The 18,174-nt window shown below is 37.0% G+C and overlaps 1 protein-coding gene across 1 annotated transcript in view; it reads right to left on the bottom strand.

Moving 5' to 3' along the window:
* The window catches only part of COL25A1 (collagen type XXV alpha 1 chain), a 560,431-nt gene that overhangs the window by 78,432 nt on the left and 463,825 nt on the right, over positions 1-18,174 (bottom strand). The window contains exons 16-18 of the mRNA XM_036764944.1: positions 14,512-14,544; positions 13,621-13,656; positions 8,661-8,705 (exon numbers count right to left, since the gene is read on the bottom strand). Of these exons, the coding sequence (XP_036620839.1) occupies positions 8,661-8,705; positions 13,621-13,656; positions 14,512-14,544 (114 nt within the window). The remainder of the gene's footprint in view (positions 1-8,660; positions 8,706-13,620; positions 13,657-14,511; positions 14,545-18,174) is intronic.

Genomic DNA, 18,174 nt, shown 5'->3' with positions numbered 1-18,174 from the left:
GCACATATGAGGTGCTCTCTGTCTCTCTTTCTCTCCTTGGCTCCTTCCTCCTCTCTCCCTTTCTTACCTTCTGCAAGAAACCTTCACCAGTCCTTCCAAATCTTAGTGCCTTCTCTCTAAGACTACCCCAAATTTATCTTTTTATAGTTTCTCTGTACATAGCCTTTTGAATGTTGTCTCTCCGATAAGACTGGGAGTTCCTAGAGAGCAGGGACTATTTTTTATTTTTCTTTGTATCTCCAATATTTAGCACGGTGCCTGGCACACATTAGGTACTTAATAGATACTAGTTGAATGACTAATGTGAAATGTTTAACACATTTAATCCATTCTTATGTTTAATAGGAATGTATATGTAGAGCCTGTATTGGATTGCATGCCGTCTTGGGGAGGGGGAGGGGAAGGAGAAACTTATGGAAGTGAATGTTGAAAACTAAAAATAAATAAACTTATTTTTAAAAAATACTGGTTGACTATGTAATATGACTGAATCTCCCAATCTCACACAAACTGGAAATGTAGGGGCTACTCATGTACCCAATCCCACTATGATCAACAGAGGAGCTTTGCCTACTTCATTTTCAACCAGGGCTACTTCTTCCACACCCCACCTTCAGGTAACCTAGTGGCTTCCCTGCTCTCAAGGGCTCACCATACTGATGGGAGATGCTTTGCCCAGCCTCAAAAAATCTGTCAGTCTTAGCCCTCTTGGTAGCTGGGATTACAAGGATGCACTACTATGCCTGGTAACATAGTTATTTTTCAAAAAGAATTACTACTTTTTCAAAGAATCACCCTGGCTTTGTGTCGTCCAAAAAAACCAAACCCCAAACCAACCCCACATATTGTGGAGTGTCAAAAATCACTGGACTAAATGCCGTACCCTTACTAGATACTTCTATTCTAGCATGATCATTTCAAAATAAATAGTTTTTTTCCTGCCCTACATCTTAGCACAGATTTAAGCTTTATTTATCTTTTATGACCTTAAATATCACTACCCACATGGAAGGGTGAGGAAGACAAACTTCAAGAGGAAATAGCTCAGCGGAGAAGCTGAAGACTATGCTTCCAGCTCAGTTGGAGAAAAGGGAGAAAGGATCCCTAAGGAGTAATTTTCTCTTGACCTCCTTGACATCAATACCTGAAGAGAATCCTGAGAAGTCACCTGCAGTCTCAAGGCTTTTTAGCTGAGGTATATGGGTCAAACAGATGATTAAAGAGCTGGGAACTGATTCAGGGAATGTGTCCTTCCTATTACCTTTAAGGTAAGGCTAAGGATGACTGCTAGAGGTTTGACGAAGGTCTGGGAATCTATAATAAGGCACTGACTAATTTTCTCCATACACAGCCAAAAACAGCAAGAGGCTATTAATTGCAATTGACCTTGAGGTGATCTCCCAGCTGACCTTGAAGCCACAGTACTGTACCTCTTTCAGTTTGACTTTGCTAGATTTACTTGCTAAAGGTATCTCCCTTATAGGGACAGGATCTAGCACAAGTTCATCTATCTAGTCAGGATTATCTTGGACCTTTTTCCGTTTGTTTCTGTAATCAAGGAGTTCTTAACTTGGGGTAGGTAAACGTGTGTTTTTTTCCCTAATATTTTGATAACTATTCAATGTAATTGATTTCCTTTGTACGCTTATGTATTTTATTCATGAATTGAAAAACATTACTCTGAAAAGGGGTCCAGGGGCTTCGCTAGACTGCCAAAGAGGCCCAGGACACATAAAAGGGTAAAGAACCTCTTCATGACCATCAGCGAAGTTAAAGTCATAGTAAATGCCTCTGGTTAATGGAAGCAGCTACCAAGTGCTTTGGGGATTCATAAGCCCAGTTTCACGCAGAAGCAGCCTGCCAGGTGTTCTCATCAAAAACTTTTAGAACTGACCACCTGCAAAAGTGAACTGGAAATATCATATTAAATGAGCAGATCTCTCACTCAGAGAAATCTCTGACTTTGCATTTATGACCATTGGTTTTATTTTATGAGTCATTCAAAGTGAAAGGCCTCCAATATATGACTTTTTTAACCTGTCTAAAGGAACTTCTAACATAGCAGCCATAATCAGAGGTTGTATTTTCTGAGATCTTTACTGCTTCCAAACAGATCCAATTTTCGTTTTCCAAAAACAATAGTACAGCAAGATTGGAGGGGGGTGGGGTGGAGAGAAGTGCTGATTTGCCAGGGTGCTAAAAGCATCAGCAATAATTCTGATTAATGTGATGTGGCACTGATTGCAAGAACCATGGAGTATCCTTCTTCCTTACAGGCTAATTAGAATTCAAGTCAGCACAATACCTGCTTTGGAGGATTATAGTGAAAACATTTGTTGTAATAAGAACCGCCAGGCAGCCTATTTGGAGGTTTAATGATTGATTTGTAAAATTATTGAAGGGGGAGAGGGTGCAGCAGAGAATGAGAGAGTGAAGTTTGTCCCAAAAAAATGCTTATTTCCCTCATGGATCAAGTTTGACTATACATTAAAACATCTTTTTTTGTGGGAATGTTAAAAATGAGCTGCATAGCAAAGGTTTATTTAAACCCTAGAAAATATGGCTTTCTACTCTTTTCTTCATGGGATTACATCACAAAAGTACTTCTAGTTTATTTATTGGAGGTTTTCATTGGGGCTGGTGAGATTTCTCATTTCTGGTTGCATGAATTTCCTAATTGGACTCTCAAATTACTCAATTGCTTATATTGACTTTGTCCATGGCAAGGAGGCTAATGATGGATAACAGAAACACAATGCTTGCCTTTTAATGAGCAGTGTTTTCTTTTTAGGAACTTATTTCACATCCTGTTTCATTTTTTTGAAAGTCTGACTCTGTTCTGGTTTTCAGATGAGAAAGAAATAACAGTGTAAGTGGACTTAGTAAACAACATTTTTAACAAGTGATGGAGAATCACACTTTTTCCCAAAGAATGGCAGAGTCAGTGTCTTAGCTGCCTGGAAAAGGGATTCTTTTTTGATTCAGTGTCAGGGATTATTTCATAGCAAAAAGCTTAGAATCAGAAGCAACTCACGCTTGTTCTACTCCCTATAGAGTTGATCTAGATGTGGAATTTCTATCAATTCAAAGGCCAAAGTTTTTTTTTTTAAATAAAAGGAGGACATTTTAAAAAAAGTTAAGAAAAGAAACAACAGTTTCTTTAGTGTTTAAATGAAAATTTCAGATCATTTACCTCCAATAAATAAAGATCAGGGACTGTCTTATTTTTCTATTTGCATCTGCAATGCTTAGCACAGTGCTTGGCACATAGTAATCCATTAATTCCTTCAATCCCTTCTTTCTTTCATCTGTAGTAAAATAATGTGCTTCTTCCATTTGTCTTTTTTAATATTTTAAAGCAAGCTGGCTGTGTATGTTTATTTTTTAAATTTTATTTATTTTATTCTGAACTTCAGAAGTAAAACAAGCATTTCCATCACATAGTAGAATAGAAAAAAAGATGATTGAGCATGAAACTGTAAATATGTTCTGTGTAACTTGCTATTCCTTTTAAATATATAATATATAATAAAGTTATCATGTAACTTTCTTTTTTTTTCTTTTCTTCCCTCCCTCAGCCACCTTAGCGATAGTTACTATTAGACCCAAATATATATGTATGTATATATATATATGTACACATATATATATATATTATATAAAACACATCTGTGTGTGTGTGTGTGTGTGTGTGTGTGTGTGTGTGTGTGTGTGTAAAACTATTCTATACATACTTCTATTCATCAGTTCTTTCTCTGGATGTAGAGAGCTTCTTCTTTGATAGGTATTCATTATAGTCGAAATGACTTAGTTCCTCAAAGTCATTCTTAAAACAATATTGCTGTTACTGTACACAATGTTCCCTTGGTTCTGCTCATTTCGCTCTTCATTATTTCAAGTCTGGCTATGCATGTTTAAAGAAATCCACACCAGTGGCTAACTCGTAGTCTATGCAGCACTAGTGTTTGGTGACAATAAAAATTTCCATGAGCTTAGGTCATGCCAGGGCTACTGCTTTTCCTGTCAAGGTGGGGAAAAGAATTTCCATACAATTCAATCAGACTCCTCAGCTGTCACCACTACTGCTGATGCCCAGAACATCATGTTCCCAATCTTCTCCCTGGGCATGTACATGACCTTAGGTAATAGGATAAAGGAAGAGGGGAGAAAAGATGGAGAGTCACTGTCATACTGCAAGTAGGCAGATGACCTCCCTACTCTAAAGAGAGGACTGAATTCATCCATCTGCCCAAGGCATAGGTCCCCCAACTCAAGGTGAAAATCACAGTTTATAACTGAGAAGTTCAAGAGATTCAAATGAGCAAAGATAGAGGGGGAGCAAGAATTCATCTACCCACATTCTGAGATAAAAGAAGAGGAACATATATGGAGAAGGGGAGGACTATGTCTGCCTTTTGCAAAATGGGCATGGAGACAAAAGAAAACAATACTTATTGCATCTTTAATCTCTAGAACTTTAAGGTTTGCAAAAATACTTTCTTCACAACAATCTATTGAAGAAGGTATTGTATGTATTATTTTCCCCGACATACAGATGAGAAAACCAAAGCAAAGAAAAGTCAAAAGCCTTGGCCAATATCCCATAACTGGTAAGGGTCTAAATCTAAAACAGGTCTAAATCTGTTTTATTTTTGTCTTCATGTTTCCAGTTCCTAGAATAGTGCCTGCCACACAGAAGGTGCTTAATAAATGCTTCTTGCTTCTGTCTTGACTCTAAGCTCTGAGCTCTTTCTGCAACATGGAAAAAAATAAAAGCTATTTTCCTACTGGAAAGCTGGAAATGACCAACCTTATCCAGTCAGCAATTGTGTTAAATCATTATTTTGAAAGAATATGAATGCTAAACTAACGCCTGGAAATTCAGTGACTGCATGGAGCATCTCATTACCTAGTTTAACCTTGGAATATTCTGACACTCAATGGACCATGAATGCATGAAATGGGAATTCCAAATGACTTCCACAGAGCAAGGAGGGATTTTCAACGCATGAGCGGAAAGATGAAGAGTAGTGTAAGTGTAACATTCTCAGTGCTAATGAGTGTTCTGCAGGCCTAAGGTTTCTGCACTTTTTGCTCTTAGTGGTTCCATAGGACGATACATGGATGAGTCAGCTTTCTGTGTTAGGTGCTTTACTCATTTCCTGAATGCCAGGCTGGAATGGCATCAGATACTCATTAAGTTTCCAATCATTCCACAACAGCAACAGGTGGTGAAACAAAGCTTCTGTGGCTGATTTCCTCAATGTCCTGGAAACATGGAAGGTATTTGTGCTCTCTCTGTAGTAGCAGATGAAGGGAGGAGGGGGGAAGGAAGGTTGAATAGCAACAGGAAGTATTTCCAAAGCATAAACAAAAACTCGGACGGCGAAGCAAATCTTTTGGCTACCATGCATTCTACATTTTTTGGCATGGTGGTTTCATCTTATAGAGGTCCCTGCTCATGCAAAACTTGGAATCCTAGCTCTCTGATTGACTACTTGGCAGATCCTCAGATAAATCTATTGTCCCATAAATGTGAGGATCCTCATCAACTGTAAGAGAGTTCAAACCATCCACATATCTTTCTTAATCTGTAGGAGTCTTGTCCATCCCTTCCCTAAATCCTCCAGAGAAGATCTACCCAACATGCCAGAGGCTTCCCTCTGCATTTTTTGCTTTGTTGTAGCATTTCATAATCAACCCCTACAACATTTGGGCAAAAACATGGTAAACCAAAGGGACATCCTAAGTGAAGCCACATCAACAGTGCTCTATCCACTCAGCCATTTGCTGCCTCCTAGGGAAAGGTTAAATGACTTGCCCAAGGTCACACAGCTAGTAAGTGTCTAAGACTGGATTTGAACTCACGTCTTCCTGATTCTAGGCCCAACACTCTATCCACTAAACCATCTAACTGCCGTATAAGTTATAGGCTACCAACTGATATTTACAAATGTTCAAATCTACTAACTTCTTGAAGTTAGTATCTAACTTTTATCTCTATCTCTTAAATGACTTCCAAATCTAGTATACCCTGAAAGAAAGAGAGAAAAGGCAAGATCTATTAGAGGAAAACACTGGCCCAATGAACAACATAGTTATACTGAGAGTTAACTCCAAGTGCTCAGTGTGGAAGCCTTTCTAGATAACACTGAATGGCAATTTATGTCAAGTGACAGGATCTGTCCACACCTATAGCCCCAGATTACCACTAGCAAAATAAAGTGCTGATTTTAGTTGGACAACCTGTACAAAGCAAACCAAGAAAATTCCTATGGGGTCAGGGCACAAGACCATTTTTTCCCCCTAGAGGTGGCATGCTACTGGCTTTTCCTCTCCCCAACCTGAGAAAGTATAAAAACTGTAAGTTACTCCACAGGACTCTGAGCTACCAATGCTCAAACACCCACTGGATTAGTCTGAACCCGGAGCATATGAATTTATTAAAATAAAATAATAAGAACATAACATTAAATGATTATAACAAAATAATAGAGACTAGTAATTAACATTGTTACATGGAAAAGAACAGGATAAGTATATTTTCCTTAAATTCTGTGCAAAAAAAAAACCAAGGCAGGGAAATAGAGGAAAAGAGAACAAAATTCACTTATTCAATGAGCTGTCCTTTGATACTGCCTGAGCTCCCGGTGAGAGGGGCTATTTGTCAATCTTGTAGGGTTTCTGCTGTTATTCTGAGGAGCTGTGGAAGCAAATGGAGCTCTAGTTCTCTGTTCTTCTACAATATGCCTCAGGCTATATCCCTTTCCCATAAAGCCAGCAGCTTCTCTTTTAGCCATCCCTAAATATCATTTTCATAAACTTCCTTTCAAACTTCTAACTTCATAAATTAAAAGCATATACATACACACATATATACACATACACATGTATATATGTATATGTGTGTATATATACATATATGTGCAAAAGTTTCCCAGTATCCATGGAAACACTGAAAATTGACACAAAGTAATTCTAAACTGCCTAAATATAAGTGATTTTTGTGCGTTTTTCTTTGTTAAGTATCAAGGCATGTTGAGTGATTGTAATTGCTTGACATTTAGGTGGTTCAGGAAGTTATTGTCATAAGTATTTTTTTCTTCCACTAAGAAATCAAAGAGGAAAATAACTAAACTTCTCTGATATTGGTATAACAGCAGGAACAACTAAAAAAAAAAGGCCAGAAACACATTTGAATTCTGAACACCATCCAACAAGACAAAGCTGAAAATCACACCGATTTGATTCTACTGTTTATATATCTTATATAGCATAACAAAGTAATCTTATTTGAAATTCATGTGGTCATCCCACAATCTCCAGGTAACTCAATACTTTAAGACATTTATTCTGCAATTATTTTATTTCACGTAGCACATCCTACCTGGGAGCTTTCACCCGGATTCAAAAATATGTTTTGTAGAATATTCAATGGAAATTGATATCAACTCCTATGAGATTAGAAAATCACGAGTAATAAAATAAGTCCATTCCCATTGCTATCATCAAGCACTTTATTCCTTTCTCCCACAATGCCATGAGCAGCCAAGCACCAGGGATAAATTTCTATTGGTATGCTGGACACAAAAACAGTAATGATAGCTATTTTTAGAGAAATCGACAAGTTTTAGAAGGAATAGTGACTCTTGGTGCCTTGGGGAGATTGTTACACATTTGGTGTATCTCTAATGATTTCATGCATGTACTGTTTTGAACAATTTGCCTGGGTGGAAACAAATTGTTAAGTGAGTCCTTAAGTTTGAAAACAGTTTAAGATTTACAGAAGTAGATTGTTTTTTCCCAAAGATTATATCATTAGCCATAGGACATATATAAGAAGGAATTAAAAATAAAATAAAATATAGTTCTGAAAGAACAAACAAAGTGTTTCCAAGATAGGGAAACCAGGTATCTTGTTAGCTCCCAACTGAAATACATGATATTAATTCTGTCCTCTTAGCAAAATAATTTGAAATTAAATTTAATAATTTATGTATAATAATTTAATAATTTTCTCCCAGAGACCAAATCAATGTAGAAATCATTTTAATTTCAAATTAAATTTAATAGTTTATATACATGTATATATATATATGTAACAATTTAATAATTTTCTCCCAGAGACCAAATCAATGTAGGGATTATTTCCTAGCATGTGAAATATTGTGTGTTGTGGTAAAGTGTTTAAATACTAAGGATTTTGGTGGAGACTAGGGATAGTAAGGGAACACTGTAGGGAGGAAACATTTTATGAATACACCTGCCTAAATGCCAGCTTTGTTAAGCCCTTATTCTAGCACAAATATGACAAGATCTTTGGAATGGAACAAAAATCTGGAGTCTAAGTGAGACTCTAGAGTCTAGAGTTTGAAGAAGTTCTGACTTCATATAAGAGTGGCATTTGCATTTCCTTCAGTGATACAGTGGGTTAAGCTGTATATGAAGTCCAGATGGTACAAACTTCAGCAGGATCTGTATTGGATTTTCTACTCTTAAAAGATTAATCAATTAAAAACACCTAAGAAGGAATCAGAAAGACAGCACCACCTTGTTGTTGTTATTGGCTTGTCTTTTCCCTGAGTTTTGTTTTTCTTTCTGTCCTCTGCTTTCTCCATTTTCAAGCCCTATTGCACCAACACTGCAGATTGAGTATTTACCTTTATCCCCGGAAGTCCAGGCAGCCCAGGCAGCCCTGGTTCACCCTACATAGGAAAATTACATAACATTATAGAACAGTATTCACTGAGGCACAAATTGATAGAGAGAGAAATGGCAAATGTGGCTGGAAGCATTGGAGACACCCTTTCTGTATACATACACACAGAAATATTGCCTAATTCCAAGAAGAATGGTGAGGTTGTATGGTTCAGTCAACTCTTGATGATTCAGGGCTTGGTTACTCAGTCTGCAGATTCTACAGGTTCTTTCCCACAAAAGAGGTTTACTTACACAACTTTGGATTATTTCACTTATCATTAGCACTCTCCCCAAAAGGTGCACAGGGAAAGAACTAACTCAAACCAATACCTTTTGCTACTCCCAGACACTGCAGGAAGGCAGATTGAAGCCATTGATTAAAGTGAAGTTTTAGGGTCCGACATGGATGTCAAATACCCGTGTTAGCCCAATAGCCTCTTACCAACATGCCATCAAGAGTTGGCTGTGTGAACAGATGCTAACATCAAAACAATATGTATCAAAAGTCTTGCTAGCTTTTAAGTAGATGGAGTAAGGCTTCTTCTACATTCTTGGATGATGAGGAGATAAGTGTGTAGTTAAAATTATACTTAACACCACTATATATTTGTGACAATTGTTCAAGTCTAGGAAACCCTACTTAGCTACTTGGCTGGTACATTGCAGCTGTTCAGTGAAGGCAGGTTTCAGATTAAGTGGTGCACTCTGGGTGAGTGTGTTGGAGTCACACTAAACCTTCTCATTTTCATAGAATTGTCTGCATTATTTTAAGCACTAAGTGTGGTGACAAGATGTACCGAGACTACATTGCTCAGAATATCTTTTGCATTCCACTAACTAAATCATCAAACAGAGTGAAAATGGAGGGGAGAAAAAGCATACACGTTGGAGCTAGCACAATTAGGTGAATGTTATGTGATTTACACAAATTGCTACTTCACCATGGTAACCCAGTGCAGCTAGACCCATTCCCTCTCACGGATATAGCATCCAGTAAAGAGTGAGAGGAGGAAGGGAGGACCAGGCACAGCTGGAGCAACTCATTTCATGTGCAAATCTGTTGAGAAATTCCAAGTCATTTCAATTAGAATACCTATTCCTTGTAAGTTCAACAAATATATAATTTGCTAAAAAAATGATCTGGAAAATAATAATTTCTGAAATGATTTACTGAAGGATGAATATAAAGTGAGAAAACATACTAGTTTCCTGCTAATTTCATTCAAAATTCCTTTCAGAATGCAAAAGAAAAATCATACTGACTGAAAGCTTTAAAAGACAAGTACATCTATATTTTAAGTGTAGGATGGGTCTAAGACATGTTTCCCAACAGTTCTGCTTCATTGTTGATAATGCTTCTGTTCAACTCTCAATAGACTGAACTTCGCAAAATACTTCTCTTTCTTTTTTTTCCTCTCTCAAAGAAGCTAAATCCTTCTAGTAGAATTTACTCTATCCATAAGAGATTATGGTCTTATTATATTCTTTTTTCCTGAACTGAAGACTCTATTTTTTCTCTCTTTCAAAGTGTGTATTTCCTTTGAAACCATACGAAAGAGAAGTCTAGAAAATACAACTAATAAAACTAAGCAGAACTTTTGTGTTTGTGTGTATACATGTGCGTGTGTGTATAGATGTGTGTTTATATACAATGTAAAGTGAAGGTACATTGAAAATAATGGAGTTTAATTCACAAAAATGTACCTTAACGTTTTAGGTTTTAATATTTTACTTTAGTATTTTAGAATTTACTTTAAGATAGTAACATTGTCCCCCCCCCAAAAAAGGGTCTCTGTGATTTATGAGAGCATATTATTGCAAGGAAGATCAATATGAATATGAGGACCACTTTGGACTTCTAGAGAGGATAGAGTTGTCCAGAACTTGGGAATATAATGGAATATAATATAATAGAATGTAATAATGTTGGAGTAGAGATTTTTTTTAATAAGGTTAACCATTCCCTTCATATACAGAGAGTGATGCATATGAATTTCTATAAGTTTATGTTTATTTTGTAGCCATGGATTATGCTAACTGACCATCTGTGGTCTTCATAGCATGGATTTTATTAATTTGTTTTTCATCTGATCTATTTTTTGGGTTGATACAGATTTGATGTCCCTCACTGTGGACTTTGTCCTCCATCTGTTTGAGGATCTATTCTGCACCCTCTGTGTTCCTCTTTCTCTTCTTTAACACAATCAAGGCTCTCTCCATCAGTTTGGGTAGTTCAAAGCTATTTCTTCTCTTAGAAGAAAGGAACTCTCCTTTTCTCATATTTACCCTCTCCTGTGCTCAGGAATTCTTTTGGGTCATGGCTGAAAGGCAACCCTAATAGCTAGGGTACATGTGGAGAGCTAATGGGGTCCTTTTGCAGCAGAAGAATAAAACTTGAATGACTGTAAGAAAAACAGGGCCTGATTCCAGGAAACCCTGTCCAGCTTCCCCCAGCAGGGTTCCCTCCTCCCACTCCAGGTACCTGCTGCCACCAGCCATCAACACTAAAAACCACTGGTCCCAGCTGTTCAACTTTCTCTCCTGCTCAAAAAAAGGGGCTGTTTTCCCTGAATGAACAATACTTGACAAATTTTCCTTTCCCTGTTTTAGATTTAAAATACTTGTGGAAAAATAGGGAGCAGTATTCTGAAAATGGATGCAGTACACAGGAACCTAAGCTCACACACTCAACACAGATGGACATAGGCATTAGAACTTCCATGCTCTAATGCAAAGCACATACAGAGAAATATAAAATGGAGCTAAAAACAACTCCTTTACAATCTTATGCTAGATTTCAGATATGAAAGTTCTGTACTCATCGGGGTGAGATTAAACATTCAGAAAGCCTAATCTGCAACTGGGTTGGTGCTCTACTATGTTCTTATAAGGTTGCTCCTAAGGCAGGAATTATAATTTGCCCACTGCCAGCTACAACTGAACCATGGGCAACCATTGTATCATGGAGGAAAGAAATAATTGTGGAGAAGTGGAACCGAGCTTACAGAAACTCCAAATCAAGAGAGAAAAATGGCATTTATTACCATAGACATTCTACTTCTTACCTAGTGCTTAGATTTATAAACTCTTCAAAAACCTAAATATTCACTCATTCAAGTAAGCAATTTTCAATGAGTTTACTGGGTAGTGATGACACTGATATCAACCAGTTTGGACTTGCCTAGATATTTGCAAAAAAACTGGGGGATGGGGACTGCTAACTTCTAAGAATATATTTATTTAACTCCAAAGTCAACATTAAATGAATTCAGTCCTCTTTTCTAAATGCAATGTTAAAACATTTTTTTGGAATCCAAGGAAATCTAAAGGGGTTATCAATGAGCCTTCCAGGAACAGGTTTAGACTATAGTGCCAAGTAATCTTGGTAATACTCAATGAAAGCCACTTTCAAGTGAAAATCTTACATTGAAACCAACAGAAACTATAAAAGTGTTTTTGTATCTAAAATGGAGTGCTACCTGCTTACCAAATCACATTTTAGATTAAGTAATTTAAACATGACCTACACATGTAAAGTTCAAGAGACTTGATATCTCTACCAGGGGTAAAATCCATTTGTGTATTTCACACTCTAGTGATCTGTGGACCCAAGTCCACGGCACTGAATTCAAAAGTTTGCCATTTTCTCTTCAATGGAAGAAATTAGGGGAATCTTAGGCTGATACTTGAAATGTTCTTAAGGCCCAGAAGGGAAAGCTTGAACTTCCACCGGTTACAGTGGAACTGATTGGGTTAGTCCTTTTTCTCCATTTAAGAGTATTAGATTGCCTTCGAAGTTAGAGCCCCAAATGAAAAGGCCTTTTCAAAAATTACTTGAATCCTTAAGTGTTTAAAACAAAAGACTGGCCCTCTCAATGTCTACATGAGTGTGAGAACAACATTTCATTATGTCCCCAGGTTCCAGATGAATACAATAAGATTCATTCTCTCATTTCAATTTCACTAATGAAGTAAATTCCATCTTTCGATTCATCTTTCTTTCTAGATCATATGCCATCAGACAAAGACAAAGCCATAATTTTATACAAGATCTAATCTAATGTGGAATTCACATTTACTGGCTAGTGACAATACATCTGTTATTCCAAATCTGATTGCATTGGGCATTGAAATCCAGATGCTCACATGATAAATGACTGCCAGTTGTTTCCTGCACATTAAACTCAAATGAGCAGATAAATCTAAACATACTTAACATAGCCTTTAATTTATTACCCAAGTGAGGCATAAATGATAAACAAATGTAATGTTTCCATAGATTAACTGGTTAAAATAGTTTTGATTAGTGTCTTTAATTGAAACTCAAGTTTATTAACAGAGTTGGCTTGCATTTCATAAAATTTTCTACACAGGGTGTTAAAAATAATTTATACTTAATACCATCAACAAGAGAGGATCTATGATAAAAAAGTATAATTTTTTAAAGAGTTACCAGTCACTTACTATTGGGGTTACTTTGTCAACATGCATCTCTTCTGAACAAATGAAGGCAAGAGAACGAATGTGGTTAAACATGCAAGATTAAATAGTTAGCATTCCACCCTAACTGGTCTTTGTTAGCCTCAGACAGCTGAGTATATGCAGACCTTTGGTTCAGAAAATGATTCCTTACCACAAAGGAATTTATTTTATCCCCACCTTTGACCTTAGTCAACATCATGGTAGTTAAAACACAGAAGCACCAACAAAAACTCTGAATGTGATTCATTAAAATGTACTGCTTTGCAGTCCTTTACTTCCAGAAAATATTTACTTGTAGTCAGTGATTGGTAGAGATGAAATGTATGATGATGAAATAAAGAACGAAACAGAGAGAGAGAGAGAAAGAGAGAGAGAGAGAGAGAGAGAGAGAGAGAGAGAGAGAGAGAGAGAGAGAGAGAGAGATCTTTGAAGTATTACCTTTTGCCCTGGACGGCCAGATTCTCCAGGTTCTCCCTGCCAAAAGAAAAAGGGTAATTCAATTCAAAGAGCAATTATTTAGTACTATGTGTCAGGTACTACATCTACTAGGTGCTAGATGACAAGATGATAGGAATAGTCTTGCCAATTATTTTCTGAAAACACCTTGACTACAGTCATGCTCTGTTTTGTCTGGAATACTCGGGATTCAGCCCACATTCAAGTCAATCCGACATATATTTGTTAAACACCTACCAAGTTTAGGGTACTCAGTATTATGTGGTGGACATAAATCTAGTCAGTCATCTGTACTTTATCTTAGTACTCAGTATCTCCTTAGACAATTCATCCACAAAACCAGGGATCTTTGAAAATCAAGGAGAATGGGTGGGCATATTAATAAGCAGTATACACCATCAGGTCAATTGTCAGATTTCCGTCTGACACTCTTCTACTTCCTTTGGGCACTGAGCATATGAGCCAGTACTTGTTTTCATGACTAAAATAATCAGTAAAGTAGTTGTTGTTTAGTCAGTTTTTCTGTTATCTCTAGCTCTTCTGGGTTTTTTTGGGGGAAGGGGGCAGAGATACTTGAATGGTTTGCCATTTCCTTCTCCAGCTCATTTTACAGATGAGGAAACTAAGGCAATAGCGTTAAGTGACTTGCCCAGAGTCACATAGCAAGTAAGTGTCTGAAGCCAGATTTGAACTCTGGTCTTCCTAAATCCAGGCCCAGAACTCTAACCACTGCACTATGTAAGTCCCCATCAGAAAAAAATATACATTATGCTTGACAGTTCCAGTTGATGAAAGGGAAAAAATGAAAAAGACTTCAAAATGAAGAACGTGACTCTCTGGGGGACAGCCTATGTTCAGAAGACATATAATTACCTTAATTCCTGCAGCAGAAGATCCAGGGTCACCCTGATTGAAAACCCACAAGAAAATATTCCACATGAAATAATGATAGTGGTGCAGGAAGCATCAAAACATATACAATTGAGATTACTATGGAATGTATTCCAAGTGTCTCTTATTTCAGACTGACTGTACTCCAGAAGATTTCATACAAATATACTTGTTATCAAGATGTCATTATATCCCAATGTGGAACAATTTATTTTCTATGTATATCATCAAAGTTGTTCCCTCCCCCCCATTAAGGACTCCATTCTTTAATAACCAACACAAACCTACCTTTTCATATTTTTTCACCTCGAGACTGTACTAAAAATGTAATAACATAACATCTTTCTGTTTTTTTAATTCACATATATGGTGTATATTATGATTTACTGGTTTCCATTTAGAGATAGTAGATAATTTTGATTGCATTAAATTAAAAAGATTTTGTACAAATAAAACAAATGTTGCCAAGATCAGAAGGAAAGCAGAAAACTAGAGGTGGGGGGGATTTTATAGACAATTTATCAGATAAAGGTGGCATATATAAACTATATAAAGAACTTTGTCAAATCTATAAGAATATGAATCATTCCCCAATTGATAAATGGTCAAAGGATTGGAACAGGCAGTTTTCCAATTAAGAAATCAAAACAATTTATAGTCCTATGAAAAAAATGCTCTAAATCATTATTGTTTAGAGATAGGTGAATTAAAGCAACCTTGAGATATCATCTTGTACCTACCAGATTTGCTAAAACTAATTGAAGGGGAAAGTGACAAATGTTGGAGGGGATGTGGAAAAATTGGGACATTAACTCATTGTTGGTGGAACTGTGAACTGATCCAGCCACTTCAGAGAGCAATCTGGAATTACACTCAAAGAGTTATTAAACTACCTATACCCTTTGACTCAGCAATACCACTACTAGGTCTATTTCCAAAAATGATTAGGGAGAAAAGGGAAAAAAACTATATGTTCTAAAATGTTTTATAGCAGCCATCTTTGTGGTGGCAAAGAACTGGAAATTGAAGGGATGCTCATCACTTGGGGAATGGCCAAACAAGTTGTGGTGTATGATTGTGATGGAATGCTACTGTGCTGTAAGAAATGATGTGCTCAATGATCTGAGAAAAACATGGAAAGACTTGCATGAAATAACAAAGTGAAATAAGCAGAACCAAAAGAATATTGTATACAGTAACAGCAATATTGTTTTAAAGAATGACTTCAAATGAATAAGTTATTTTGACTATTATAAATACCCAAATCAACTATAAAGAACATATGAAGAAAGAACAGAACATCCAGAGAAAGAACCGATAAGTAGAATTACGTACAAAATAATTTTACAAACATACATATATGTATACATATACACACACTTATTTGGGTCTAATGGTAGCCATCTCTAGTGTGGGGGGAACAGGGAAGAAAAAAAAAGGAAAAAAGAAATTTACATGATCATTCTATTGTATATTTGGAAGGAATAGTAAGTTGTACATAGTAGATTTGCAGTTTCATGGGCAATTATCTTTTTATTGCACTATATTATGGAAATACTTGTTTTATTCCATAAATTAAAAATAAACACACAAATAAATAGAAAGAGATGTGATATTGAAACCAAAGAAATTGGTGTGTTCTTAGTCAGCATGAAGAGAAGCAGAGAACTTCAGAAGGACAAAGGTCCTCTGCATCAGTCAGAACACATTTTAAGCACACTCTGTTGTGTTCCATTTTGGATACTGTAGTTTGGATGAATATTGGCAGGCACAAATAGAAGCCTAGAGGAAAGAAACCATGATGGTGGGGAGGCTGGAGTCCATGCCATAGGAAAGTTGGTTGAAGGAACTGTGGAGATTTATCCTGAAGGAAAAAAATCTTAGGGGACACATAATAGTTCTCTTGAAGTTTTGAAAAGGACAGGCATATGGAAGACGGAGGACACTTGTTTTGCTAGAGGGAAGAAGAGGGAGGAAATGAAGGAATAGATATTGCAAAGAAGCACATTTTAGCCCATGATAAGGAAAATCTTCCCAATAATTACCATAGAGCTATCTAAAAGTAAGGCTGGTTGGGATGTGATGGGTTTCATCACTGGAGGTTGTAAGAGGGGGTTTGGTGACTACTTATGAGGGATATTGTAGAAGGAATTCATGTTCTATTATGGGATGGGCTAGATCACTTCTAGATTCCTTCTGACTCTTAGATTCTCTGATCTCCATTTTTTTAAAGCCCCAAGTCAATGATAGAAAGTGAGAAGGGGAAGTCCCAAGAGCAAAGGTTAGAAAGGAAAGAGGTTTTCTGGTGGTTAATAGCAATTTCCTGGAACCTACCACCCTGTAAGTCATTGACCACATCCTACATCTGTGTGTTTTTGAACTTTAAAAATACTTTTATGCATAATATTTTATCTGATTCCAAAAGCACCCCATAGAAAAGGTATGATCTCCTGGTTTGACACATAAAAAGCAGAGATGGGTTAGAAGGTGATTTGTATAAGTCACACAGCTCATGAGCAGTAGAACTATGGCTAGAATTCACGTAGTAATAACTAAAATAAAGAGAATAGCTACAACAACAACAACAGAATAGAATGAAGAGAGTCCAGACATTTACAGGAGACAAAATCCAAGAAAGGAGCCATAAGTAAAACCCAAAGCCATACACATCTATGCACCAGGGGATTTTGAACATTTTGGGGTCATGGACCACCCTTGGCAGTCTGGTGAAACCTATGGACTCAAAAATTTTTTTTTAAAATTTATAACATAAGGAAAATGCTAAATTTTAGTTAGCTATCAGAGAAAATTGGTGAGATACGATTCAATTTTTTCCCCATCCAAGTTCATGGCCCAGTTAAGAACCCCTATATGGCAGAAGCAATAGCCCGACCCTTCTCCCATGCACGTTAAGCTACTGTTTTCTTAAAAGACATTGAGATCTTCAAGTCTTGATTGGCTCAGGGGACTAAAGGCTCACATTGCTAATGTCATTTTCTCACCACCTGAGGGAGCCGCGAAGAGCTCCAAGTACACTGTGATGCCTTTCAATTAGATTCAATGTAATAAACATTTAGTAAGCACCTACAGACACTGTGCCTGGGGATGGTGGGGAAACAAAAAGAGGCAGAAGAAAGTTCTTGCCCTCAAGTTCCTGCCCTCATTACAAGTGGAGGGAGAAGGAACAACATACAAACATATACAAAGTAAGCTATATAGGAAATAATAAACAGAGGAAAGGCATGGGAATCAAGAAGGGCTTCCTGTAGGATGTGGAATTTTAGTTGGGACTTAAAGGAAGCCGTGGAACTCAGTGGTTGGAGTGGAGAAGGGGAGGATTCTAAGAATGGCAGACAGACAAAGAAAGTATCTTGTTCATGGAACAGCCAGGAGACCTGGTTGTCACTCTTTCAAAGAGTACATGTCTGGAAGTAAGGTGCAGGAAGATGGAAAAAGATAGGAGGGAGCTAGGTTATGAAAGGCTTTGACAGCCAAACAAAGCACTTTATATTTGCTCTTGGAGGCAATAGGGAGCACCTTGAAATTTATTGAGCATAGGGATGATATGATCAGACATGCATTTTAGGAAAATTGCTTTAGTGGCTCAATGGAAAATGGACTAGAATGGGGAGAGGCAGACTCACC

The sequence above is a fragment of the Trichosurus vulpecula genome, chromosome 6 (assembly GCF_011100635.1).
Source record: "Trichosurus vulpecula isolate mTriVul1 chromosome 6, mTriVul1.pri, whole genome shotgun sequence".
Taxonomy (NCBI): domain Eukaryota; kingdom Metazoa; phylum Chordata; class Mammalia; order Diprotodontia; family Phalangeridae; genus Trichosurus; species Trichosurus vulpecula.
Note: the sequence above shows the minus strand (reverse complement) of the source record. Positions and strands in the feature narration are given on the sequence as shown.